Source organism: Mus caroli, unplaced genomic scaffold, assembly GCF_978045245.1.
Source record: "Mus caroli unplaced genomic scaffold, Mus_caroli_1 scaffold_5, whole genome shotgun sequence".
NCBI lineage: Eukaryota > Metazoa > Chordata > Mammalia > Rodentia > Muridae > Mus > Mus caroli.
The window spans coordinates 94,432,649-94,460,044 of record NW_028227260.1 but is presented as its reverse complement, the minus strand read 5'-3'; the positions used below and the strand labels follow the sequence as shown (position 1 = coordinate 94,460,044).

Genomic DNA, 27,396 nt, shown 5'->3' with positions numbered 1-27,396 from the left:
CAACGGAAGCAAAATTTTATTCCTCTTGGCTGAGAAAGAGAACTAGAAGGTGGTTGTACATAGGACTTCCACCTCCCAGAACCAAAGAAGACATGCTCTGCCACCAAATGGCTCCCTCTGCCCAAGTGAAAGCCCAGAGACAGGTGAACACAGTGCAGGGCAAGGGCGAATGCAGTGAAGAGTGGCCAGAGTGATCCAGGGAAGGGAGGGTCCAGGGCTCAGGAAAGGAAAATGGGGCTTCTTGGGAATAGGACAGGTGTGGGGATGCTCATTGCCATGGGAGCTTCTAGCTGGCACAGGTGCCAACTTAGGTGGCAGGCTCAGGGCACCATAATGCGGTATGGGCTGCCTGGGATATGCTCATCACCCCACTTGACCACCAGTGTGTACTCCCCTTTGTCCTTGAGCAGGTAAGAGACACTATAGAGGCGGCTGCCCATGTGTTTCACCAGGATCTCTTCACAGGGTGTCCTTGGGCCATGCACGCCCACCAGCAGCATGTTGTTACCTAAGGTAGGAAGAGGTCTCAGTGGCCTTAGATCCTTTCTTTGGCTATAATTGCTCTGAGCCCTTCTCACTATTCCACATTCTGTTCCTTGCCTGATTATTAACATTCCTAAGCAAGCATCTTATACCCCAGCCTTGCCACCCAGGCCACCAGAGGATAAATTACAGCTCCTCCAGGACAATGGTGTTTTGCCTGCATGTAAATCTGTGTAAGAAAATAGAGGAGGAAGGAGAAGCCACCATGAGCTGGAGTCAAGGGCCCTGAGAGCTGCCCAATTGGAGTTAAGAGCAACCCAAATGAAACATAGTAAGTAATAACTTGGGGTTATCCATAGGAAAATAAATTCTAACAACATAGAGAGTAGTATCTGCCAAGCTCTTGTATTGTTTAAGGCTTACTGTAAATATAAAGATCATGTGTGTTTTTAATCTGAGACCTAATTTAAGGTGGGGTAAAACAGTAGGGATTAAATAATTTCTACAACAGATCCCATGAAACTGGAATTACAGACAGTTGTGAGCTGCCATGTGGGTGCTGTGACTTGAACCCCAGTCCTCTGGAAAGAGTGGCCTTAACTGCTGAGCCACCTTTTCAGCAGCCCCACTTCAGGACATTTTCTTGAAGGGTAGAAAGGAAAGTACAAAGGCCCAAATAGAAGGTAGCTCTGAAAGCAATGATCATACCCCTAAAGGCAGTTCCTGTACTTCCTACATGCTGACCATCCTGTTATTTATGGCTTTGCACTTCCAGAAGCTAAAAATAGGGCTACTCACCTGCTTTGCTGCAATCTACTGTGAAGTTGCTCTTCTGGCCTACATAAGCCTTGCTTAGCCCCAGGCCTTTGGCTACTACCTTGCTGACATCAGCAGGACCTGGGCCTGAGGTTGCATGCTGGGGAACCGTGGCTACTTTAGTCAGAGAGTCCACAAACACAGATGATGTCTCATGGAGGCTGTGGTTGCTTACAAGACGAGGACCTACAAAACAGAACAGGTGAGACTAAGAAGCTGCTCAAGTATCAAGGCATTGGGTGGCCACCAACAGCTTAGCCTAAGGCTCACCTGTGACCTTGGCTTTAAAGGGGCTTCCCCCAATGTGATAGGGGCCACCATACTTGATGGAGATGAGGTAGCTGCCAGGTGCCATGGGGGTATAAGTGACACGGTAGCCCTCAGGGCACTCCTGGCAATCCATCTTCACCTTGGAGGGGCCATCAATGGTAACCGAAAGGGCACCAGCTCCTGCATTGCTTGTGTTCACAATAAACTCTGCTGGGCTCCCTGGGAAAATAGAAGGTCAGGCAGAATCTATCTCACTGGCTTCCTTGCATTCAGCTACCCAACACAACCTTGATACTTCCACATGCTTCCTGGTGCTGGGGCTATACATCTACACTCAGAGCTGTACCCACAAACCTACCTGTGACACCACCTTCCAGGCCTGCTCCATAGGCGGACACTAAGCCTGGGTCCCCTCCATGCCCAGGCTCCCCAACTCGGATCTTGAAGGGACTTCCAGGAATGTGAGTACCATTGAACTTGACATCAATCAAGTAGATGCCATTCTCTCGTGGGATGAAACGCACAGCATACTTATCTGAAATGCAGGTAAGGGATTTGGGGTACTTTTTTGTATGCAACTTGAAAATACTATCTGAAAGGAACAGATTTGGTTAACATCCCCTTCACTTCTCTTGCCACTAGCAGGAATCCAGCTGCTCAATGGAGATCTCTCTGCTTCCAGAATTATTCTGGATATTCATCCAATAACATACATCCTGAGAACTAAGGCTATCAATACCTAAGAAGTCTACTTGTAAGTCTTTTGGAATAACAAGCAAAATGCCTGCCTTGCTGTTTCCTTAGAGAGTGTACTGTAACAGTGTACAAAGTAGCAGGCTTAGAGATGGGGAGGAATCTGCTTCAGGTCATAGACTTGGGGGAAAGGGAAACTAGTGAAACTAGTGTGCTTCAATAGAATTGCCATTTCTCTAGCATTGTCAATCTGGGAAGGGGTTCTTAGCTGAGGAGCCCAGTTTTGAATCACTACATTAGCCTACTTCTAGTCAGCTTGGTCAAATGGTTGGATGAATAGGCAGGGATAGAGCCTTACCTTGGTCAATCTCTGTGACATAGCACTCCTCCAGAGCTCCTGAGGGGCTGTGCACCTTGGCATCAATTGCCCCCTTGGCTCCATTCAGACTGACTGCAAAAGATGCTGGCTGGTTGACCTTTAACCCTGACTCCTAGAAGCACAGCAGATGTGGTTAGACAGGATGTATAGAGCCAGGGCAAATGGGAGAGCAGAAGACCGACAGAGTCACTTACCCATCTGGTGTCCAACATGGTTTAAAGAGGGAGAGCCATTGATCTGTGAGGGCAGCAAGCCACAGGCATACCCCCAACCTCCTATCCCCTAAACATGTTCTCTGCAATCACACACCCAGGTAGCAGAAAGGCAAGGTGGCCCCACCCTGTAGGTAGCACTCAGCTCTAACAGGCTGTCCCTCTTTAAACCTCAGCCCTGGTGCTCAATGGGCACAGGCTTCTGTTCAAAGCCTTTAGACCTGAGACACGAGAAAAACTCCACGCGGTGGGCAGGGTACTTCCTGCCAACCTCAAGCGTGGGCTGTACCCGGCCAGAGCAGAAGCCTACCATTCAGAATTATTTCTGCGTAGGCACTCAGCCCAGGGCCAAGACCTGCTTGCTATGGTGACTCTGGTCTGGCCGGGCCCAGAAGCCCCAGATGGGCAGTTTCTCTCAGTGCCTCACCTGAAGACTAGAAACAGTAAGGCGGCGGGCGTCACCAGACGGAGAAGCCACAGGCACCACGAAGGGGCTATCAGGTATGTGCTCCTCGTTGAACTTGACTGAGACCTCATAGTCACCTGGACAGGAAGAGAACATAAGGCTATAACTGGAGGTGCCACATATCCCCAAAGGCTAGCCTAGGAAAGGCCTCTTGCCTCCCACAGTCCCCTTGGTTGTCCCTGGAACCTTACGATGGAGAATAAGAACCAAGTAGAGACTATGTAACACCTGGGTTCAACATACCCACACTCAGGTCCTACCTCTCCCTACCCCAGCCATTTCTGTTTCCAATACCTGGCTCCTGAACTACGTAGGCCACGCCACAGGAGCCATCCTTTCGGTCCTCGAAAGAGATCTCAGCCTTGCTGGGGCCTTCAACAGCAATGGCCAGGCCTCCAGCGCCAGCTTCCCTAGTCCAAATGCCGAACTCCGCTGTGGGAAAGCAGTGTGTGCTCATGGAGCAGAGGACTGGTTCCCAGCCTCAGCCAAGTCTAAGCAAAGCCAAGATCAACATGCCTGCTTCCTACAAACACCCACCTAGGCCCACCTAGGATAGCAAGAATTAGACAAGTATACCTACCTGGCACTCCAGCTTCAGCCCTTTCTAGGCCAGGGCCTCCAGCACGGACCTTGTGAGCACCCCCTTCCCCCAGAGGCCCCACAGTGAACTGGAAGGGGCTCCCAGGTACATGCTGGCCCTTGTACTTGACACTGACTGTATGCATTCCCATCTCAGCAGGCACAAATCGGATACAGTAAGTATGGTTCTCTCCTTCTACGATCTCTGCCTCATGGGTCTTGCCTGATGGGCTGGTCACCTGGGCTGTCATATCTTGGATGCTAATTTCTACAAGTAGAAGATAGCTTGGTGAGCAGGGAGGGCCCTGACTCTCTACTTATGCTTAGGGTTGCCCCAGAAACCCTCCTGATCTTTTCCCTACCAGGAATCTTCAGGCTGAGGTCACAATGACTGCCAATATTGGCCACAGAAGGGGCACGTCGCCTGCGTGTGATACTCTCTTTCACCCGGCCCTCACCTGTCACCTTCACAGAAAAGGGACTGCCTGTAGGAAAAAAGTACAATCCATACTATGCACAAGTTACAGGTGGGCACTGAGGTGTGTGACTAGGAATGGTGCCAAGCCACAGGTAAGGGGTATGGCTGCCACACTCACCAGGCACATGCTGGTCAGCAAATTTGATGTTTATAATGTAGTTTCCAGGCTCTGTGGGACAGTAGGTGACCCTGCACGTGCCATCCTCCAAATCCTCTGTGTTGATGTCTACTTTGCTAGGGCCCTCAATGGACAGACTAAGCCCACCATAGCCTGGGAAATAGATACTAGTTATAAGCCAGAATGCCAAGGAAAGCTAGCTGTATTGCCCCAACTAGCAGACCACATTGCCTACCTGCATCTCTGGTGTCAATAATAAACTCTGCAGGCTCAAAGGTATGACCTTCATGGAGACCTTGACCAGAGACCCTGACACGGCTGGCATCACCTATCTCCGACTGGCTGATCACTACTGGGATGGGACTGCTTGCCACATGCTGGCCATTCTTCTTCACATGTACCAGGTGCTCCCCTGTCTCCTTGGGCACGAAGGAAATCCCTAGGCACAGGATAGGGCTATCAACAAGATGTGGGCCCACAGTCTTCTTCCTTACTGTCTTTGTTTGAAGACAGGGTATTACAGGCTAAAATGACTTTAACTCATTATGTAGCCAATGATTGGTTCCCCTGATTCACCTACCTACACCTCCCAAGTATTAGGACTATGGGCAGTCACCACACCTGGCTTTCCCTCCTTCACAGAAACTTTTGCTCCCGCTTGACCTCTTACCCACGTGGCCATTTCGCAAACGTTTCAGCAGACAGGGTTCCTCTCGACCTGAAGGTGGCACCACAGTGGCTGTAAGTAGGCTAAGGTCTGTTTCTGAGATATTGATGGGGATATCAGCAGCAGAACCCACCTTTAGGTGGGACATACGCATGGAATCGTCACCTGGTAAGGGTGCAAGCCATCAGCCACTATAGATCCAGCCCAAAGAGACTGTGCCCTCATGCCACCTGTTCCTGTCATTACTCCCGATGCTCCGTACCTGTTACTCTGGCAGTAAAGGGACTGCCTGGGATGTGTTGATCATTGTACTTAACTAGGATGCTATAGTCACCAGGCAGTACAGGCAGGTAAGAGACACTGCATGTTCCATCCTGGTTGTCAGTGCAACTGATTTCTGCTTTAGATGGACCCTCAATGGCCAGAGACAAGCCCCCTGAAAAATATCAAAGGTAAGAGTGAGAACTGTGCCCAGAGACACATTGCTGAACCTTTGTGGGTGAGTTGACTTGATGGCTCAACATGAAGGTAAGGTAGAAAATTCCATTCAGGATCATCTCCCACATACAGTTCTCAGCCAATGGAGGGCAGGTCAAACCTAGAGCGTCTCCTTACCCTCTCCTGCATCCTTGGTGTTGACAGTGAAGGTGGCAGGTTTGTTGACCACTCCGTGGGTAAGGCCAGGACCGTAAGCAGTGATGTGGCCACAGTTGACATAATCAACATAGAACTGCAGAGGGCTTCCTGAGGCCAGAATAGAAACCACATGGAATACCAGCCTCATTCATGTGTTAGTCATTTTGGTTCTGTTTTTGAAACAGGGTCTTTATGTTTCTCTGGCTGGCTTTGAACTTACTATGAAGCTAAGGATGACCTTGAACCACTGATCCTCCTGCCTCGAGGGCTATGATTACAGGCATGTGCCTGATACCTAGTTTATTCAGAGCCTGATGCATGCTAGGCTCTACTAATTGACCTATAACCCAGCCCTAGCCTGTTCTTCCTGAGATGATAGCAACACGGGCATAGGATGGAGTGGACAAGAGGCAATACACCCACCTGGGATATGCATATTGTCATAGCGAATGTCCATTTCATGTAGGCCAGCTTCACTGGGTGAGTAACGTACAGTAACAGTGCCATCTTTGTTATCAGTAATGGAAGGCTGGGCCACCTTGCCTGAGGGCATTCGAACTTCCCCTACAGAGCAGTGGTTTCAATGTCAGGCCAGGAGATTGGAACACCCTGGCCATCACTAGTTTCCAAGTTTCTTCCTAGCCCTCACTCACCAGTGATCTCCCCCTTCTTGATAGTGAAGGGGATGACAAGATCAAAGGGCCTCAGGCTGGTCACATCCAGCCCATTAACACCCACCATGGGCCTCTCTGGAATCTGCAATAGAGACAGAAGAATCAGGTGAGGGGCTATGAGAAGATATGGGGTTTCTCAGGGCCACATGAGACATCCAGGTGGCCAGCTCCAAGTGTCCCTATGGGTTAGACAAATTGAATAATAGACCAGGCCCAGGCCTTACCCAGGATGGCTGGCTACCCTGAGGATAGGTATACTGTGGAGCCAGCTGCTGAGACCTTAATGGGGTCTGCACTGTTGGTTGGTCCCCAGCCAAAGCCTGTGGGGCAAAGTGAGAAGGTTGGAGACTGTTGTCACGAAGGGACCTGGAAGGACAGGTAGGACTTTCCCAGATCTCCCTGCCCACCCATCCTTGGCCTCTTCTCACTGTAACTTGGAAGGGGCTGTTGGGCACATGTTCGCCACCGAAGCGCACACAGATGACATATTTGCCCGGTTGGGGGGCTGTGTAGAAGATGTCAAAGGTGCCATCCTCATTCTCCACCACGTCCACATCTACCTCTGAGCCATCAGGTGTGCACACAGTACAAGTCACTTTGCCTTTGCCTGCTGCTTTTGTGTCCACAGTAATCACTGTCTCCTCCCCAATCTGGATGGTGGGGCCAATGCCAGCACCTGGGAAAGCAGAGTGAATCCCCAGAGGGGAGCCAGCAGGTGAGCCTAACATTTTGGCTACCCCCATCAGCTTGCTACCCATCCAGGCCTCTTACTGCTACAACCAAGCACAGCCAGCCCCAATCTGTAGCCCAACCCAGACCCCAAGCTACGATGGTGAGTGGTTTCTCAGAAGGCAGGAAGGATTCTCCTGACCACCTCAAGCCCCTTTATGAGAGAAGACCAACCAGGTGGTACCCAGATACCTGGGAAGACAAGTAAGGGACCATCCAATCCCAGCACAAGCATTTACTGCTACCTCCTCTGCCAACTCAGCCTCAGCTGGTATCATGGCCTATGCTACCTACACCCGTGGTCTGGCCCTGGGCCCCAGTGCTGTGTGGATGAAGTGAGGCAGAGTCCTGCTGCAGTGTGGGGGATGTGAAACTTTCCTCCCTACCCAACCCCGAGGCCTGAAGGTGAAACTGGAGTCTCCTGACAACTGAGAACGCTTGCTCAACCAGAGGCTTGCAATGAGAGGCAGCATAGCACAGCCTGGCACAGGCAAGAGCAAGCAGCAGGGAAGTAGAAGGGTTAGCAGTGCATCACAGCAGGCTTGGCAAAGCAGTGGCAGCACCCAAGGAACAGGAGACAGGAGTCCCAAGCCACCACTGCAGGGTTGCAAGGGTAGAGCATCTGAGCAGCCTCTAGGGCCCCATAGTGCCCAAGGAAAGAGAAAGGACAGTAATGTTATGATCTGGGGCTCAGCTGTGGAGGCTTGGGAGCTGTGGATTGTAAGGCCTGGCAGCCAGAGCACCCCTGCAGCCCAGCCTCCCACAAGGAAAGCAGCTAGGAACACCAAACTTATATGAGGACCAAGTTTAAGGGGCCCCCTTGCCAGCCTGCCACCAAGCCCCCTTTTTGACCTTGGTCTCACACTGGCTACATGAGACTCAGCAACTTCAGCTATTACCCTAGCTGCCAGCTGCCCATGCTGCCATGAACTTCCTTTATGCCTGCCCTGTATCATCTAGCTAATGATTTGGGCCTTCTGAAAGCTACTTGATTTCTCATTTCTGTACCCAAGCTCCAGGTGATCAGCAAGTCTTGACCATAGCATCCTCAAAGTACACCTGCTAATTGGGCTACTGCTTAATGTCCCAATAGCCACTGACTGGGCCCAAGACAACCTTCTGGCTTACCCAAAGATGATTTAAGTTCCCTGGCTGGGCGCCCTGACTCCATTCCACACATAATGGCCAAGAAAATTGAGGCCACTCCAAGTTCCTGGCCTAATTCTGTCCTCCCCTATGCACACATATATGCCATCTTCAACCCCATAAACTATTCTACAAAATAATCTAGCCTTTGCCACAAAAACCTAGCTATCTTAAATCCTGCCCTTGGCCATCTACCCAATTGCCTGTCTGACAGCCTTCGGAAGTCTGCAAGTAGTTGTAGTCTCGTATCAGTATCCCTAGGATGTCTTTGTCTTAGGGCGGACAAACCTGCCTGATAGGGACTGTCTAACATCATTGCTGGGGAAATGGGAAGAAAGAAGGAAAAAAGATTGGTCGCAGAATGCACTTTGGAGCTCTGAGGCTGGGCCAGGCCCTGCCATGCTGGCCACCCAAGCAGTTGATACTGGCACTACTGTACCACCACCCAGCCCCACCCACTCATGCACCTCCCCCAGCCCAGGACACAGAGGCCCCTGGGAGGCGGGGATGGAAGTCTGTGGATCTGACAAGGGCTAGACTCCCAGTGGGTGGAGGAAGCCACCTTGTCCCCTGAGCCCATGCAGGAGCCCTTGTGAGAAGGAAGCACCTGCTGCCCATCCCCAGGTGCTTCCCTGGAGTGCCAAGATCCCCAGACCCCAAAATCCCCATTGAGGTGCCTCCTAGGATATACTTCACCCCAAAGCTCTCAGCTGCAACCCAAGTTCTCAGATGGGGAAATGGAGGCCCAGAGAGGGGAGAACCAGAGCACTCATGCTTAGCTCCAGAAACCTCCCTGGGCCCTGACCCTCCAGCCCACGGCCTTGTCTTCACAGCCTCCCCAACTCTGTCCTTGCCTAGAGCTGCAGCTGGAACTGTCCTGGGAATGAATTAGCAATGAAGAGGAAAGGAAACTGCCTCTCTGGGCAGTAGGGGCATTGGGAGTGGCCCCAGCAAGCAGCTTACCTAGCCCGTGACCTCCGATTGACACTGAGGTGAGAGGGCAGAGAGCAAGGAGAAAGGTCAGGTGAGTCACTCAAGGGGGCGGCCCCCACTCCCACACGCCGCCCCAAGCAGCGAGCCCTTGCACACAGGCACACCCAAGCCCCGTGCCAAGCAACACCATGGCCGATGGTGGGCTGGCTCACCTGTGACTGTGCACTTGCTGGCATCCCCAGTGGGTACAGCCCGGACACGGTATGGGGAAAAGGGGATCTCATCACCACCATACTTGATGAGGATTGTGTACCGGCCTGTCACATCTGGCACATAAGCCACCGTGTATGTGCCATCATGATTATCTTGAATGTGTGTCTTCTTGGGCTTGCCTTCAGGATCCTGTGTAGCAAAGCAAAGGTGAGGAGGTTGGTCCAAGCCCAGCAAGACCTGAACTATCTCAGGCCATAAAAACACCAAGTACTGGTATAACAGGGAAATAGCTTCTGGGATCCTCAACCCCCCATGGCCCCAGTGGCTGCCTGTCTGTGGTAGAGACCAGAACAGAAGCTCCCCAAACATCTAGCATTCCCTGACATGACAAGAGATCAGAGAGCAGTTTGGTGCCCAGGCTCAGTCCTAGGCCTATCCTAGTGGCACTAGGAGCTTACATGAAAGATCTCAGTGTTGCAACATTATACCTGTCCTGTGAGAATATTGCATGTGGAGAATCTGAAGCACTACAGGTTTTGGTACCATGCTTAATAGCAATGAATGTGTGTTTGGGGAAGCTTGTTTCTTTCAACTTGAAGAAAATTGCTATACATCCTAATGTTACATTAACAGACCAGAAGCAGAGGCCCTATCCTTAGAGTACAGCTCCAAGCAGACTAGTTAGCAAAACTGAGCTGCCTGCCTATCTGTAGCCCTACATTCCAGCTGCTCAGAGCTGGTTCCTTGCCTCTCCTCCCTACAGACCAGGAAGTCAGGAAGCTCACCGTAATCTGGACAGCCAACAGACCCTCCCCAGCATCCTTGGCATCAATAGTGAACTCCACAGGCAGGCTAGCAGGTACACCAGTGGTGTTGAGTCCAGGTCCACTGGCCTTCACCTTACTGGCATCATGTGTAGGCAGCACCTTGACCTTGAAGGGGCTGTGAGATTAGGGTGTTATAAACCATCAGACAAGCTTAAGTACCTAGCCTGCCCCCAACAAGCAAGTGAACTCTGCTTCTTACCTCCGTGGCACTTCTTCTTCACCATACAGCACAGAGATGCTATAGGACCCTTCTCGGCTGGGCACATAGTTGACAGTCTGAGTACCATCAGCATTGTCCACTACATCCACTGGCTCCACCAGGCCTAGCCCCAGTCCGAAGGACAGAACCTTAGGTTGGCTCTTTGTACCCACTCCCAACTCCCTCTCCCTGAAGGACTAAGGCTAGACCCAAAGACTAGACCTTATGTTTTTAACTACCCAATTCCAGGAATTCCTTAGGCCCTCCCTCTTGCCACATCTATTCAGTGACCAAGTCCCGTCCATTATACCTTCTCTAGGGTTCTGCCTGGTTTTGTGGTTATCTGAAACCCTTCTACTATCTATGCTAGTCCATATGATACTAGGCCTAACTCCCTGTTACCAATATGTGAAGTCTCACCTTTGGGCCCCTGCACTTTGACCTGCAGTGGGGCAACTCCAGCTTTGCTTGTGTCCACCTGAAAGGACTGAGGGAGGTTGGCACGGACCATGCCTGGGCTTAGGCCAGGTCCAGAACACTTGACTTTAGATGCATCTGTCACATCATGTACAGGGACCTTGAAGGGACTACCTGGGGGTTGATACAGAAGGATAATAGCTATGTAAGACACTGTGAATATAGCAGAGAGTCCTAGTTCTATCCTTGTCATCATCTCCTCACCTGGCACTTGGTGACCACCATAAGTGACATTAAGGCTATAGGTTCCAGCTTCATAGGGGATGTATTCTACCGAGCAGCTGCCATCTTTATTATCCATACAAGACATCTTGGCCTCTGAGGGACCCTCAACAGCCAAGCCCAGGCCACCTGTGCCAGCTCCCCTGGTACAAACAGATAGTCTGTCATTACTTGGGGTTCCCAAGCTCACTCACTGCTTGCCCGCACATCTTCAGTGTCTCACTCACCTAGTTTCTACTGTGAACTTGTTGGGTTTGTTGGTGGTACCACTTTGGATGCCTGGCCCATGGACACGCACCCGGGAGGGGTCACAGCCCTCTGTTACAGGCACCTGGAAGGGACTGCTGGGCACGGGGCTGCCATCATAAGTCACATCCACAGAGTGTACTCCTGAAGGACAGGGCAGGTCAGGAATAACTAGGCTTCTCCACTTACTCCCTGCTCCGCCTAAGGTATCCCCAGCACATTCATACCTTCCTCATATGGAGTGTATTCCACTTTGTATGTGCCATCACCACAGTCTTGCACATAGGTATCTGTCAGATTGCCTGAGGGGTTGGCCACTCGAGCCTTTACATGTGGCCCTCCAGTCTGTGTAAGAGCCCGGGCATCCACACTGAACTCAGTGGTTGCCTCTCGGAAGACACCTGGAAAAGGCCATAGTGAGGAGGCTGTGGCTATAGGACTCTTTGCACCCTGTAACTGATAGCCAACCCCCCTACAACGGGCCTCCTTACCTTGACCTTCAATCCCAGGCCCATAGCACTGTACACCTGAGGTATCTACAGCAGGTTCCACCTGTAGCTTGCTGGGGAAGTTGGGCACAGGCTGGCCGCCATACTTGATGGTAACAGTGTAAGCCCCAGGACAGAGAGGAATATAGGTAATGGTGTGTGTGCCATCACCATGGTCTTGAATGTATACTTCAGCTGGCAGTCCTGCCTCAGAGCAGATCTCAATCGTCAACTCAGCACTGCCAGCACTTGAACAGTCCACTTGGAACTGCCCTACCTCACCAGCAGTAGCCCGCTCCAGCCCAGGGCCTGAGCACTTCACCTTGGATGCATCAAAACAAGGAACCACATGGGCCTTGAATGGGGATCCAGGAATGTGGGTGTCAGCAAAAAGGATGTTGATGTTGTAGTCCCCAGGCTCAGTGGGCACATAAGACACAGAGCATGTACCATCCCCGTTGTCTAGGCACTCAAGCTGTGCTTCACAGGGGCCTTCCACTGTCAGGCCCAGGCCACCAGTACCAGCACCCTTTGTATCAATGGTGAAGCGGGCAGGGGAGCCTGCATTGCCCCCCTGTAGCCCTGGTCCAAACGCCTTCACCTGAGGGAAGGAAGAAATCAGAAGCATCTATCAGCCCAACCTTTCATCTGTCTCCTTTTGCCCCAGGTTTCTTCCTTACCCAGAGACATGAAAGGAATAGGCTGCCTAATAGATCACCTACTCATCAATCATAAAGACAGTAATGACAAAGGTTCACGAAAAATCTGAAGAAGATGGGGGCCCTAAGAAAGGAAAATGGGCCAGTCATGATGGTGCATTCCTTTAATCCCAGCACTCAGGAAGTAGAAGCAGGCAGATAGATCTCTGAGTTCAAGGCCTACCAGGTCTATAGAGTGAGTTCCAAGATACCCAGGGCTGGAAGGAAGGAAGGAAGGAAGGAAGGAAGGAAGGAAGGAAGGAAGGAAGGAAGGGAGGGAGGAAGGGAAGAAGGGAGGAAGGGAGGAAGGAAGGGAGGGGGGGTGGGAGGGAGGGAGGGGGGGTGGGAGGGAGGGAGGGGGGGTGGGAGGGAGGGAGGGGGGGTGGGAGGGAGGGAGGGGGTGGGAGGGAGTGGGGTGGGAGGGAGGGAGGGAAGGAGGAATGAAGGAAGGATGGATGTAACCCTAACCTTACAGCTTCAAAAGAAAGAAAGGAAAGGGGAGGGGAGGGGAGGGGAGGGGAGGGGAGGGGAGGGGAGGGGAGGGGAGGGGAGGGGAGGGGAGGGGAGGGAAGGGAAGGGAAGGGAAGGGAAGGGAAGGATGGCCTTCTCCTTATAGACTCCCAAACCTAATTACCTTGCTGGGTTTGGTGGGGGCCACAGCTTCTAGTGGAAAGGGACTGCCAGGTACAGGCACACCATCATAGGTCACTTCCACCTCATAGGGTCCCTCTTCACGGGGCACAAAACGTACCACGCTGTTGTCAGCTCCCAGGCCTGGCTCTACCTTGCAAGGCACCGCTGCACCTGAGGGACTCACAATCTTGGATGCTACTTTGCCTTGACCACCTGCACCCTTTGACTTTACTGTGAACTCTTGATCTTTGCCAACATCCACTTCTGTTGCAAGGATGAAAGCAGAGGGAAAAAACATCATCTATGCAGCTCCAGGCAAGACTAAGCAGGATGGGGTTGACTGGTCTTCAATGGCAATGGCAATTATAGCAACTACTTACTGTCACCAAGGCCAGACACCTTGATTTTGCTGAGATCCAGGCTTGGAGATACTCCCACTGAAAATGGACTCTTGGGGATGTGATCTCCTCCATAAGTGACACTGACACCTACTGGGCCCTTAAATGGGTACAGAAGGACAGAGGTCACTAATTAGTAACCCCGGTATCTTTGGCCTACAGATGTCCAGCTTGAACAAGTATGTGATATTTGCTCCTCAGACCCCTTCTCAGGTGAGAAATTAGAAACCCCTTGCAGGAGCCTACCTAGCATACCATATAAGGAGGAGTATGGCTGCAGCAGATAGAGATAACTACCTGCTGCACAGGAATGTACTTGACTGTGTAGGTATTATCATGGTGGTCAATGATGTCCACATCCCGCACTGCATCTCCCTTAGCCAGTCCTGAGAATTGGACATCCAGCTTGCCTTTCCCAGCAGTTTTGGCATTGACTGTGAAATGGGTGGGTTTGCCAAGCTCAACACCTGAGGAGATAAAACAACAAAATTGAGGCACCCTACTCTGAGTTCCCTATCCTTGGTTCCACTCAACCTTCTATAGTACACTCATCCTTACCAGTGCGATTTAGGCCAGGACCCTCAGCCTTCACCTTGCTGGCATCATGAGAAGGCTCCACTTTGACTCTGATGGGGCTGGTGGGTGTGGCCTGTAAGTGATGGGAGAAAAACAGCTAAGGAGAGCAGCATCCCAGCACTTGGCAGTCTAGGAACTAGGAGCAGCAACACCTACCTGGTCAGCAAAAAGGACCATGATGGTATAGCTGCCAGCCCCACAGGGTGTGTATTTTACAGTGAAGGTGTCATTGTCATTGCGGATGATATCAAAGTCAATATCAGCCTCAGTGGGGCCCACTACTCCAGGGGCACACTTGATACCAATGCTGACATCTCCTGTCATTGAGAAGTGGGGTAAGAAGAGGCTGGGACTTTGTGGAGACAGCTTGCATACCTGTCATCCCATTCAAGGATAGGCCTTACCCTGGCCAGCTTCAGTACAATCCACAGTAAAGTAGGTAGGTTCATGGGCCTTGAGCCCAGTCTTGGCCACTCCTGGACCATACACCTTGACTTTGTTTGGGTGGCTGCCAGCTCCCACATTCACCTGTAGGATATAGGGGAAAGTGAAAAGACATGACAAGCCTGTAGCAGAGGAGGTAAGAGGCTCGCTTCAGCCACTGGTGGTAGACAGGCCAAATATTGCTGCTGCCTTGGAACAACTGGCAGTTCCTCAAACAGGTAAAAGTGAGCACATGATACTGTAATTTTGCTTCTAGAAAACTGAACACCTAGGTCCACACAAACACCCAAATGTTCCTACCAACTATTCATATAGCCCAAAAGTAACACCTCACATATCCACAAAATAGACAGTGTTTTCCATTCACACAATTTGACTGAAAAATTATTCAGCCATTAAAAAGGTATGAAGCACTGACATGCTACAATGTTGAAAAACCTCATGACACTCAGTGAAAAAAACAAGTCATACAACGAGCATGGTAGTGCACACCTTTAATCCCAGCACTCAGGAGACAGAAGCAGGTAGATCTGTGAGTTTAAGCCTGGTCTACAGAGAGTTTTCCAGGACATCTTGGTCTACATGGTGAGATCCTTTCTCAAAACAAACAAACAAACAAACAAGAAAAACCACAAACTAAAAAGGCCACACTGTGTCTCTCTCTCTCTCTCTCTCACACACACACACACACACATCTATATGAAAGGCCCAAAAAAGGCAAATCCATAAATCAGTGGTTGCCAGAGGCTAGAGAAAGGGAAATGGGAAGGGTAGGAGTTTCTTTGGAGATGATGAAAATATCCTAGACTATAGTGATGGCTGCCAACTACTCTGTAAATGTACTAAAAGTCAAGTCCACTATAAATGGGAAAACTGTATTGATATGCAAGCTTAATCTTGTTAAAACTAATATATGAACAAAGGAGCTCTGGGATGGCTTACCCGGAAAGGACTGTTGGGGATGCTGACACCTCCCCAAGAAACCATGGCTGTGTGCTTCACTGGCTTTCTGGGCACATAAGAACAGCTGTAAGTACCATTGCCATTGTCCTTGACTGTCGCTTCCACAGAGTTTCCCTCATTGTCCTGTAAGGCAGGCAAAAGCAAGCATTCTGTTAGTCAGCACCCAGTCCTAGGAGCCTATCAGTCCATCCCCAACATGAGCAGGCATCCCACCTGAACTTGAACTTGAAGAGGAGCCTTCCCAGCATGCTTGGCATCAACTGTGAACTCTGCTGGCTTGTTGACAGCCACACCAGTCTTCTCCAATCCAGGTCCACGTGCCTTCACCTAGTAAGAAAGAAGAAGACCAAGGTAAGGCCACCAAAGTCAGACAGGGTTAAGTAACACATAGTAAAAGCATTGTGCTAGGAATACCAGCCAGGTCTGGGCTCATGACCTCAGCCTTGCTGGCAAGATGAGATAACGCCCACCACTATAAGCCTTCCCAAGCAAAAGCAGAAGGCCAGGCTCAGGTCAGTTTTGTGTGCACTTTACCCTGTCTGGGTGAAAATCCTGGGGTGCCTCACGGATGTCAGCCATGAAAGGACTGAGCCGGATATCCTCACTGTTACACAGCACATGAACAGCATACTCGCCAGCCTCCTGGGGCCAATAGCGCACATCACAGGAGCCATCACCCTTGTCGTCACATTCAATCTTTGCCTGTGATGGACCTTCCACAGAGAAACCTGACAACAGCCATCAGTTCTATTGGTGCTCTGTAGTCTTGGGATAGGCTTCCCTTGCCACCCTCTAGTCCAGGTACCCACTCTGAAGCCTCCAACTTACCCAAGGTGCCCACATCATCACCAATGGCCTCTACTACGAAGTCTGCTGACTTGCCAACAACGCCTCCTTCCAGGCCAGGACCCCATGCCCGAACTTTCTGATTGCCACACTCAGTGCCTACCTTCACCTCAAACGGACTGCAGGCAAGAGCACCACACAGGTAAACACCAAGAGCCACTGCCCTATGCCCAACAGCCACTGGCCCCTCACCAGATAGATGGTAGGGCTCAGAACATGATGAATAGTGGAAGGAGCTTACCTTCGACCAATGTTCTGGCCACCCCATGTGATGGTGACAGTGTATGTGCCAGGGATTGTAGGGTAATATTCAAAGCCATACACACCATCCCCTAAGTCCTTCTGCTTTACACGCTCCTCACCCTCTGCAAAAGCAAGGAAGAACTTAGGCCTGCTTGGCTAACCATGACCTGAGGTCTATCACCCACCACCCCACCAGATAAACTTACTGGGACCCTTTACAGTGACCTTTAGCTCCCCACTGCCAGCGCCCTTTGTGTACACCTTGAAGTCCGCGGTTTCCTTCACTCGCACACCCTTAGGCTGAAGGCCTCTACCAATAGCCCGGCAGGCAGCTGGGTTACAGGCTGTGGGCAAATAAGTCAGCTGAGTTGTGGGGAACTGGGGCTGGGTATCCCCTCCCTTGCTACCCAGAGAACCAGGCCATTAGGATTGGAAGGTTCCTCAGAGTTTAGGGCCACAAGCTGGTGAAGCACATGCAAGAAAGAACTTAAATGGGTCTAGAATCTGTACCCAAAGCAAAGACATGACAGGCTTTTTCCCACCTGCTTGACACTAACCCCAATACCCCTACCCAGTCCTCCCCACCAAGAGAAAGGTAGATCCAAGTACCGTTGACCCTGCAGGTAGAGCAGAGAGCAGCAGGTTTCTAGACAACTGGAGCGAGCTCTTCCGAAGGTAAAAGCATGGAGAAAAGAGACGAAGGGGGCAAAGAGAGGAAGGAGAGCAAAAGGGCTCCAATATGGGAAAGGAAAGATAGTGCTTGCCCAAACAGTGGAAGCTCAGAAACTGGGGCTCCCAAACATGGGCTTCAGTGGGACAGTCCCAGTTGCCAACTCCTCCCTAGAGCCCCAGGCCATAGTACCACAGTAGAAGAACACTCATGGGCAGGCCTACCTTGGCCAACAGTGACAGTGTAGGGGCTACGAGGGATGGGAACACCGGCGAAGGTGACATGTACTGTATGGACACCCTCCATGGTGGGCTGATAGCTACAGCGATAGGTGCTGTCACCCCTGGCCTCCAGCTGAGGTTCCACTGTGCCTTTCTGTCCTGTAGGGTCCTGGATGACAACTTCCACCTCACCCATGCCAGCTCCTGTCCCAAGGCACAGACTCAGCTCTAGGACTCCAGCACAGCTCTCCCCCATGGCTGGCTGGGCCTTGGCTGTCTCCCCTCACCTGCAGTGAAGATCTCAAAGTAGGTAGTCTTGTTGGCAATATTGCCACTGGGCTCCAGACCAGGGCCCTGGGCAGTCACTTTGCTGGCATCACCCTGTGACTTGTCCACATACACCTCAAAGGGGCTCTTGGCAATATGTTGGCCAGCAAAGAGCACTGTCACCTGTTCCCAGAAGGGGCAGGCTGTGAGAGTGAGGTAAGGGGCCCTTCACCAACTACCCATGGCCACCAGCTTCCTTCTCAGCCAAGGACTCACCTTATGAGTCCCTGTCACTTCAGGGACATACCAGACAGAGAAAGTACGGTTCTTGTCATTATTGGCAGTCACTTTTGCCTGTAATGGGAAGAGTGTTAAGAGCAGCCCCTTTAAAAGGGGACATAGCAGAATCCTGCCCTGCTAATGGATAATCCTACCTCTTCCTGGTGTCCAGCTGGGTCCTCCACATATACAAGCACTTCTCCCTGTCCAGCACTTCGGGTCTCCACAGTGAATTCTGCTCTCTTCTTCACCATATTGCCTGTAGGCTCAATGCCTGTCAAAAGATGAGAAAGCCATGAACCAACTAGTAGGGCTACCCTCTCACCTCTATACCCTGGTTCCCACACCCTAAAGGTTTATGGACACAGCATTAGAGACCCTATCCCTCTGCAGGCTCAGTGTCCCTCCCACAGCTAGGCACAATCCAATCAGGTAGATTTGTTCAATGTAAACCCAGCATTGAGCCAGGCCTCAGATCCATGCTATATGGGCTATTGCCACCAGGACAGGCCCATGCCTGTTCTCTGAAAAATCTGGTTTGCTGTACTTTCCCAACCCCTTGCACCTGCACACTCCTGACTGCTTCATCTCCAATTATAGAATAGCAGTACATGAGGTCATCCTTCATACGTGAGGTCCTCCTTCAATCAAGAAGCTTCCTACAAGCCAGTACGACTTAAGGAACTTACTAGTATTCCCTTGCCAAGGCACCATTTTTTTTTTTTTTTTTTTTTTTTTTTTGGTTTTTCAAGACAGGGTTTCTCTGTATAGCCCTGGGTGTCCTGGAACTCACTCTGTAGACCAGGCTGGCCTCGAACTCAGAAATCCGCCTGCCTCTGCCTCCTGAGTGCTGGGATTAAAGGCGTGCGCCACCACGCCCGGCAAGGCACCATTTTTAACCAGGTTTTGATCCATTCATCTTCCTCAAGAGTAATGACCCAAGACCAGTCATGACCCAAGACCTCTTAGGACCCAAGATGAAAGAGAATACTGTCCCATGGACCAGATATAAGTGCTCAGCCCCTTGGAATGCCACTGACCAGGCCCCCTCACCTGGCCCATAGGCTCGGGCTTTCTTCGGGTTCAGTTTGGGCCGAAGAGGAGCCCCTGGCTTCAGCTTGGCCTTAGGAAACTGAGACAGGTAGGTCATAACAGAATGCTCATCTACATTGGGGTCCACAATTTCTTCTGGGGTAATCACCTGTTACAGACAGAAGACAAGAGCCATTGGGTCTCTCTTCACTTTAACCAAGCACCCCTTAGCTGCAAGGGTCAGTCAGGGACCATACCTGAGGAATGCCTAGCCAGTCATCAGCCTGCTGCATGGCTTCCCGTGCATTGTTCACAGGCTTACTAGCATCCCAGGAGTCCCAGTCAGGACATAGGCCTACAACACAGAAAAGAACATGTTGTGAGTCTGGGGCTATAGAACTACCTTCTAGGTTGACCAGACAGTCTTAGCCCAAGATCTCCCTTACCTGGGGCACAGCTATCAACAAGAGCACCCAGGGCCCGGCCACTCTGCCAGTCTCGACTGAAGTTGGTAATGGGAAGCTGTGGTAGCTTGTTCTGAATCCAGCCTAGAAGCCTCTGCTTGGGTGTTTGCTTCTTGGCCTCCTCATCCTCTTCCTCATCCCACATGGGCATCGAGATGGAGTAGTGCAGGATCAGGGTCCAGATGAGGCCTAAGATCAGCTTCAGATTTCCATCCACAATAGCCTTGCTGTCTGTGGGAAAAGGGGGTGGCAGCATTGCAGTTAGGGTATTCCCTCATGAAGGCCAGCAAGGAGGGACCTAGGTGTGCAGCACAGCAAATCAATTAGGTGACAAGAGGCCCCTCCCAACTAGGGGTAGAAAGTGGATCAGGCACCCTCTGCCCAGGGCCTCTAAATGGTGTAAGAAAATATTTAGTGATAAAGGAGAGTTTGGGGGGAAGACTCCCATAAACACATAATACAGTCCAATAAAAGGGACCCTGCCAAAAACCGCAAAGCCCAGAAGGAGGGTGGAAGAGCAAGTGAGATGAATGCTGTACAGCTGCTGAGATCAAGACGGGCCCTAACATCTTGAGATCTATGGGACTTGGGAGAAGTGGCTCAGCCCTAACTGGCCAAGAAACAGGGCCCCTGACCTCAAGCTGGGTTGGAACCAAAGAAGAGGAAGGCTAAGTTGGCAAAGAGTAGTTAGGAAATACAACTGCTGCTCCAGAGTGGGGGAAAAGACAGAGGAAGTGTTGGCAAGGATCCTTGTGTAAAAGGGTGCGAGCTCCACCCTTTGCTACTTCCTTGTCTCCCTCCCTCCAAACTAGTAAATAGGAGGTAGAACAAAAGAGAGCTAGCTTGGGGAAGGGGGCCACAAGTCAAAGGAACTAACTATGTTTAGTTCTGACTCATTGAGGCTTATAGGGAACTTCTGGGGTGACAGCCCCCATTGCCCAGCTGAAAGAGGAAGAGGAGAACCCCCAAGGAGACCATAGGTCCTTAGTAGGCTGGGTTAGCCTGCCTTTGGTGCCAAAGACCACTTGGGAACCCCTGTTGCAGAGGCCTTGGGTGGTGTTCTTAAGTCCTGCTGTTTCAGCATAACCTGCTTAGATGCTACTCACCACCTAACGGGCTAGGTCTCAGGCAGCCACCAGGCTTACCACAAAGGAAGTGGTTAGGGCGGGCACCCTAAACACCCATCACTATGGCAACTCCCCTGAGCCCCACCCAAAGCCACCTCTTTAACCTCCTCAGGGGTGGATGGCTTATGGTGAGTAGCATTTTCTAAGGCTCATCTTTGGAAACCCTACAGGACTTCCCTATAATCAGAGAATGTTTATCTAGTGAGTCAATGGAGAATGGTCATGAAAACTAGGATACCACTGAGAGAGCAGGTAACATTCCAGTGCAATGGGAAAGCACCTGGAGAACTACTATCTGAGCCTCTCAAACAGAGTGATCTTTCCCATTCACAAACAGGTTCTGGCCCCTCGAGAATGTTTTTCTTTGTCCCAAAATACAGAGAGAATGGGAAAGGAAGTTGAAAAAAAGTCAAGGACACAAAGATCCTACCCTACCAAAGCCACAGGCCCATCACAAAAACCCCCAAGGAGACCATAGGTCCTTAGTAGTCTCCAAGGGGAAGAGCAAAGACAGACCCATCATCCCAGTAAGGTACATCTGGTCCCTCCCCTAGTCTGATTAGGTGAGCTATGCCAGCTTCATATCCCTCCCAAGAGGAGAGGATCAGGGCCCAGTGTAGGGAAGCAGTCTGGTTAGATGGCCCCGCCCCATCCCACCCCTTATCCCCAGCCCCTGGGCCAGCCGGCCCCCTCCCTCCCCTAATCACTGCTGCTTTCCAACATTTTTTTGCCTTATATGGCAAAGCTCTGGGAACTAGGCCTGCTCCAGCCAGCTCACAAGAAGGAGGGGAGAAAGAAGGAGGGAGGAGACCCCCCCTAAAGAGCTGGGGTGTGGCCTGCCTCCCCACATCCGGTTGCCCCCTTCCAAGACTTAGAAATGACTCAGCTGGCTAGACTGAGGCTGGGACTAGGGGTGAGTTTTCATACATCCACTGGCACACCTCTATGAGCATTTAAAAATAAAACAAAACTCAGCACTTAAAATTTGCTCTCTGAGGGGCCTTGGTCCCTCACTGTCTTAACCAGCATGCACCATTCCAAAGTTGTAAGGATGATAGAAAGCCCTTTGTATTAGGGAGTAAAGGCCCGCTCTTCTACTCTCCCTGTTCCACATTCCCAAGATAACAATTCTGTGCCTGTCCATGAGCAGCCCCTACTTTGAGAAAAGCATGGGATCCTGCAAGAGACAATACCAATGCCAACCTCTCCAGTTCAAAGACTTGGGCACTAGACTAGCAGTAAACCCTGTGCACACTGGAGCACCTTTCAACCAATCTCTGCATTCTAGATGTACAAAACCATGGTTTACAATGAAACAAGAATTTGATCCATGATAGACAGCAAAGCTAACAACCAAGCATACACTATAGCCAAGTGCTCAAGTGCCTTTAGTCAACCACACTCATTACACCTGGAGTACAGTTTTGCCAGCAGTACATCTCTTTGCCCCCCTCCAAGTTCAGCAAAAAAAGAAGCAAACTGGGGATTTGAACTATCTCCAATGGGGAAGCATGTTCCAGGGCAAGAAGTTGAGGGAGTCCTACATAAATAGGAGAACAAGCTGCAACCTTCACTTTAGAACTGCAGAGGCAGCCAAATGCTAGAAGGGTACTTTTAAAATTGTTGTAGGTGTAAAGCATGGATATCCCAGGGATGGGGTGCGGCTCTCAGGGGCAGAAGCCTAGTCTGTGCCTGTCCCACCTCGGGTGCAGCGTTGGGGGCGCGGCCTACAGAGGATGTGAGCTCAGCCTGGGAGCAGGCCAGCAAGGCGCAGCGGGCGGGGGCGCGTAGCGGTTCGCATGCTCGCCAGGCCAGCCTTTTGTTCTCGAGGACCTCAAAGAACAAGGCGGCTGAGGGGCCTAGTGGTAGCCTTGGTTGTGTGCAGCAGCTAGGGAAGACAATTAGGAGAGACTCTCTAGAGGAGAAGAAAGGAAGAATTTGTTGCGACCACGCCCGCACCCACTCAGCGCCCCAGTGTAGCCCGCGCCCTCACCTATGGACACGAGCTTGATGCTCTCACGGTCCAGGAATTCAAGTGCCACCGACACATTTTCGAGCTGCATCTGGCGGAAAGTGGGTCTTTGGTTGTGCTTGCGGTGCATTTTCTTCTGGCTGAGTACCTCAAGCAGCGCGATGAGCCGCAACCCATCGCTCAGGTCCGTCTGCAGATTGGCGATGCGCTTGCTTACGCACTTAAGGTGCTCATTGCACCAGCGGGTGAATGTGTTCTGCTGAATTTTCTTCCATGGTGCATCTTCTGCTAGGTCTTTTTCGGTAGCCGGCATCTCCGCGTCCCGTGAATCGATACTGCCTCCCGGAGACGCAACCGCCGCACTCTGGCCACAGCGGGAGTGAGAGCTACTCATTTTGAGGCGCGAGGAACGGAGGGGCGGTGCTGCAGCCTTGACGATGGGACGGCCCTTTAATTAAAGCAGTAGGCACCTCCGAGCATGAAAGACGAGGCACAGAACAGAGGTTGCACTGCGGAAAGAGCGAGCCCTTTAAATGTAGGCGAAAGGCGGAGCCAGAGGCAAAGTTTCCTTGGGGGCGGAGCCTCTGGGTGGGGCTTCTAGGCCGCGCCCGCCCCACCTCGCCCCTCCCGTTGGAATGCCCCACAACACCCCCCCCCGCCCCCATCCCCCGAAGCTGCCTCTGCGCTCCGCCAAAAGCAACTCAGCCCCGCTGCTTCAGAAAGGGTCTTTGAGCCCCAAAGAGCACAAAAAAGTCTGGCAACATCCGCTACAGTACTACAGGAAACGGACCCCAGATCTAGGAAAGCTTGAGCAATTCTGTCACAGAATTGCTCAGCTCCGGCCGGCACACCCTTACAAGGGACTTTCTTTCCCCAAGGTCCCTGCAGAAGGCGGAGCGAATAATGTCTCTGTATCACTTGGGCTCCGCCCTGACCCTGTACCCTCTTCTATCTTCATTCTCCATTCTTCCCGAGCTTAGGGTTCTCAACCACAGTGTGATCCACAGCAGTGTAAAGCAATCCTGAGAGCGAACCCTTCCAGAGCGCCTAACGCTGCTGAGAGCTCTTTGTATGCTGTCAGACAGGGCTCTCATCACCTAACATAGACACCCACAGACCCCTGGCACTCCCTACCCATCTCTTTTGGTCTTCCCAGTCTCCATGACCCTGGCCTGCACACCTGCACAGGCCCATTCCCACCGTCGTCTTCTCTACTGCCTAGTTCCATCCATGAGGAAATGGGCCAAGTAGCACTGGGCCAAGTGGCCACCAGCACTACAGGATCAAGCAGCTTTCCAAAAGTCCAGGGTATGCCAATGCACACAATCAGAGGGCGCCTGCCTGCCTGCCTGCCTGCCTGCCTGCCTGCCTGCCCTGTGATGCATGTAGATCTGTACAACTTGTACCTGCCATACTCACTGTTCCATCCACTTTGGGCCCTGAGGAGTTCTAGGGGGAGAGGTCTTCTCTGACCCAAGCCTTGCTGTGACCCTAGAGATGTGGAGGGGCTCAGGGAGAGGGTCCCAGATTACTGAAGAAAGGAGAATCCGCAGACATCAAGGCTTGCTAAGGAGCCTGAGTGTGTTTCCAAAGAAGTGTGGAGCTACTCACTAAAAGTTAATTTAATGATGGATATTCTCTGGAGATAGTGATGAGGATGCTGTGCTGGGGCAGAAAGGAGCGGAGATACAGAAAAAGAAAACTGTAGGGGATAGTCCCAACCTTATCCTCTTTAGTTAAGGGGATTTATCTTACCTATGTCTTTCCTCTGGTAGACTCCTTCCATCTACTTTCTCTGTACTTCAAGCCTCTCCAGAATGTTAAATTGTTTTTCCAGAAAGGCAGGCTTCTGTCCCTACTTCTCAATTCTAAGACCAGTGGCTGCCGGGGCTGGGGAGGTGGCTCTGTAGCAGTGGCTGCTCTTCCAGAGGACCCCGATTCAATTCCCAGCACCCATTATGAAAGCTTACAAGTGTCTGTAACTCTAGCTCCAGGGAATATGACACCTTCACACAGACATGAATGCAGGCAAAATTATGCACATAAAATTAATTAAATAGATAGATAGATAGATAGATAGATAGATAGATAGATAGATAAAGACCAGTGGCTGAAAGAGGCCTTGGGTCGACCAACATGTCATGCCCAAATATGGTTGACTCTCCCACGACCTGGAGTGTCTTCATTGCCTGTGGTAGGGCTATGATAGAGCTTTGATCACAATGGGCAAAACCTTTCAGCATAGTCATCTTGAGACTGTCTATAATATCGCCAGTCAAATAACATTTTCAGTACAGAATCCCCCCCCCCTCATTCCATCTCCAGTCACCTGCATAAATATCTGCACCAAGTGAGCCAAAGGTTGAGTTGGGGGACATGATGGCAGAATTGTGCAGGGGTAACCCAAATGGAAACTTCCAGCCATGTTATTCAAGACACAATTAGGGTAATATTTTTGGTCCCCCTGGTCTACTAGAGAGCAAATCCCCATGTATGGAATTGCATTAATAAATGATTTTTCATTCAATGCCATTTGGCTGGATCACATGAGTTCATTAATGTACAGAGAACAAGGAAAACTGAATCATAGTAACAGAGCACAAAGAACTTGAGTTTCCTAGCTTCCAGCCGGATGATTTGGCTATTTAGGGGGAAAAGAGGAAATTGGATGGGGAAGAAGGATGTCCTAGCCTTAGAGTGGACAAGTGCCACCACCAGATGTCGCTCCATCCCAAAGTCCCAGATGAGGCAACCCCAGGAAGCCAAAATCCAGCTCTTTCATATTTTCCCTTATTTGGAGTAGATTCTTGGATGGTAGACACACCCCACCCACCTCCCCACCCCACTCCTCTCAGACCCCAGACCAGGCCCTCCCACAGGGAACTATAGGCCCAAGCCCACCAGCTATACTGGGATCCTGAAGAGCTATTTCTAGACCTGTGTAGCCAGGGGGCGCCAGGAGGGAAGGAAACAGAAAATCCCCAAAGTGAGACCAGTTCCCTTACAGCAAATCCAGGTGTGGCAGAAAAGAACAGTGATTTCCTGAGCTCACACCTTGGCCAAACTGGAGCTGCAATTGACTGTGGGTGGATTCCACCCACTTTTTCTGGCCCCAGTCTGACTTTGGTATCTAGGAACGCTGATGCTTATGTCCTGGCTGGCAATGACATAAGCATAACCAACCTGAGACAGGACCCAAAACCCAGACTGAAAATCTAGTTGGCCATGACCCTGCCACAGCCCTGGAATCAGCTCCCCATATCCAAACCAGCAGAGGACTCTTGTATCTACCCTTGTTTTATCTCTCATGTGTCCATGCTTGACACTGACTAAAAAGTGTCCTTCCAAGTTGTCACTCACCCTTATCCTGATCAAGGTACTAGTCTTAAAAGACCTTTCCGGGATAGGTACACAATGACCAGTTTATGGACACCCATGCCTGTGCCCATCTCTTGCCAAACGCTCAGATACTAGCCCCCTTTTCAAGGACTCCCCCCTTAGGCTCGAGCTCCCAAATTCCTGGACATAGACACAGTAAGTTTGTGGTAAACTATGCAAGGCTATCTCTGGACACCAACGCAATGCCTGGGACCTGAGTCCACACCCAACCTGCTCCTGGCCTTGGCCTCTCGCTTTCCAGACCTCTTCCCAGCTCAGGAGCCGTGCATCCACTATCTGGAGACTATCTGGCGTGGAGCTGACCACAGAGCCCTCACCTGCTGTCCCTCTAACCGCCGGGTGGCGCCCAGCTCTTCGCGCCCGCGCCGGAAGCCTCAGAGCTCCACTGGCGTCCGCTGCGCGCTGCGCGCCTCCACGCGAATGAGCCGCTGCCTCCCGCCTTCTTGTTAGCTGCATCCCCGCCCCACGCCCGCCCCGCGCCCGGCCCGGCAAGAAAGCCTTAATTGGTAAAAATCGCCCGGGAGCTGGGGGCAGGGAGGGGGTGCGGGGCTCGCCACGAGCTCAAGTGCCCCGCTAACTAGCGACGCCGCGCCCCCCCACCCCCCACCCCATGAGCTCACCGCTCTGTGAAGGCTGCCAGGCTTCAAGGGAGTAGGGCTCACCTCCAGAACAGGGTCTGCAAACCCTATGTTTAGGACCAACCTTTACGAGGCTAGATGAGTGTAGGGGAGCCAAGTGTTTCCTGGCTAGAAAGGAGGCTCTGTTCCAAGGCCACCTATTCTGAGGAGTTCCCTACAGTCACAGCCTTCTGTCTCTGAGCAAGCCTGGGTTGGCCGCACAAGTCAGATCTTGCTCCATGGGATGAGATAACAGGTAATTAATTGTAGTGAGCACAAACTACTCCTAAGACCCCAGTAGGTCCCTGAGCCCTGTGATGACACCCCGACCCCCACCTTCAGCTATTACTGATTTGGTCCCTGTTAGGTGCCTGGGAACAAACAGAAGAAATATACTGAATTCTCAAAGCTATCAAATGCAGTCCCAAAGCCTGGGAATGTGCGATGTGGTACAAAGAGTCAAATATCTGTGAACTTAGTGGACATAGCCATTACCTAATATTGTCAAGCTCTCTCTTCCTCTTCTACATGGCCATTTCCTGGTAGCTTTAGATTCAACTCAAATGTCACTTTCTAGGGGAAGGCCAAATAAAGAA

General features: G+C 51.3%; 1 protein-coding gene across 2 annotated transcripts; it reads right to left on the bottom strand.

Annotated features, from left to right (window-relative positions):
• Positions 1-26,594, bottom strand: Flna (filamin A). Of its 2 annotated transcripts, XM_021153994.3 has the most exons (48): positions 26,501-26,594; positions 22,806-23,293; positions 19,668-19,916; positions 19,479-19,576; positions 19,243-19,390; positions 18,345-18,463; positions 18,187-18,264; positions 17,931-18,093; positions 17,647-17,847; positions 16,959-17,096; positions 16,751-16,874; positions 16,492-16,628; positions 16,198-16,391; positions 15,877-15,990; positions 15,643-15,786; positions 14,661-14,784; positions 14,413-14,573; positions 14,239-14,329; positions 13,978-14,147; positions 13,663-13,780; positions 13,284-13,546; positions 11,955-12,552; positions 11,691-11,864; positions 11,445-11,607; positions 11,200-11,360; positions 10,939-11,109; positions 10,519-10,642; positions 10,278-10,434; positions 9,492-9,681; positions 9,310-9,333; positions 6,900-7,147; positions 6,696-6,791; positions 6,451-6,553; positions 6,221-6,361; positions 5,777-5,905; positions 5,424-5,597; positions 5,165-5,326; positions 4,730-4,933; positions 4,495-4,647; positions 4,261-4,383; positions 3,900-4,166; positions 3,614-3,751; positions 3,281-3,396; positions 2,621-2,753; positions 1,928-2,104; positions 1,570-1,788; positions 1,282-1,485; positions 1-508 (listed from the first exon to the last, which is right to left on the bottom strand). In XM_021153994.3, the coding sequence occupies exons 2-48, from the start codon at positions 23,176-23,178 to the stop codon at positions 321-323; spliced, it is 7,944 nt and encodes a 2,647-aa protein (XP_021009653.1). In that variant the 5' UTR covers positions 23,179-23,293; positions 26,501-26,594; the 3' UTR covers positions 1-320. The 2 variants fall into 2 exon arrangements, with proteins under 2 accessions (XP_021009653.1, XP_021009654.1); XM_021153995.3 differs by lacking the exon at positions 9,310-9,333.
• Between the last annotated feature and the right edge of the window lie 802 nt (positions 26,595-27,396).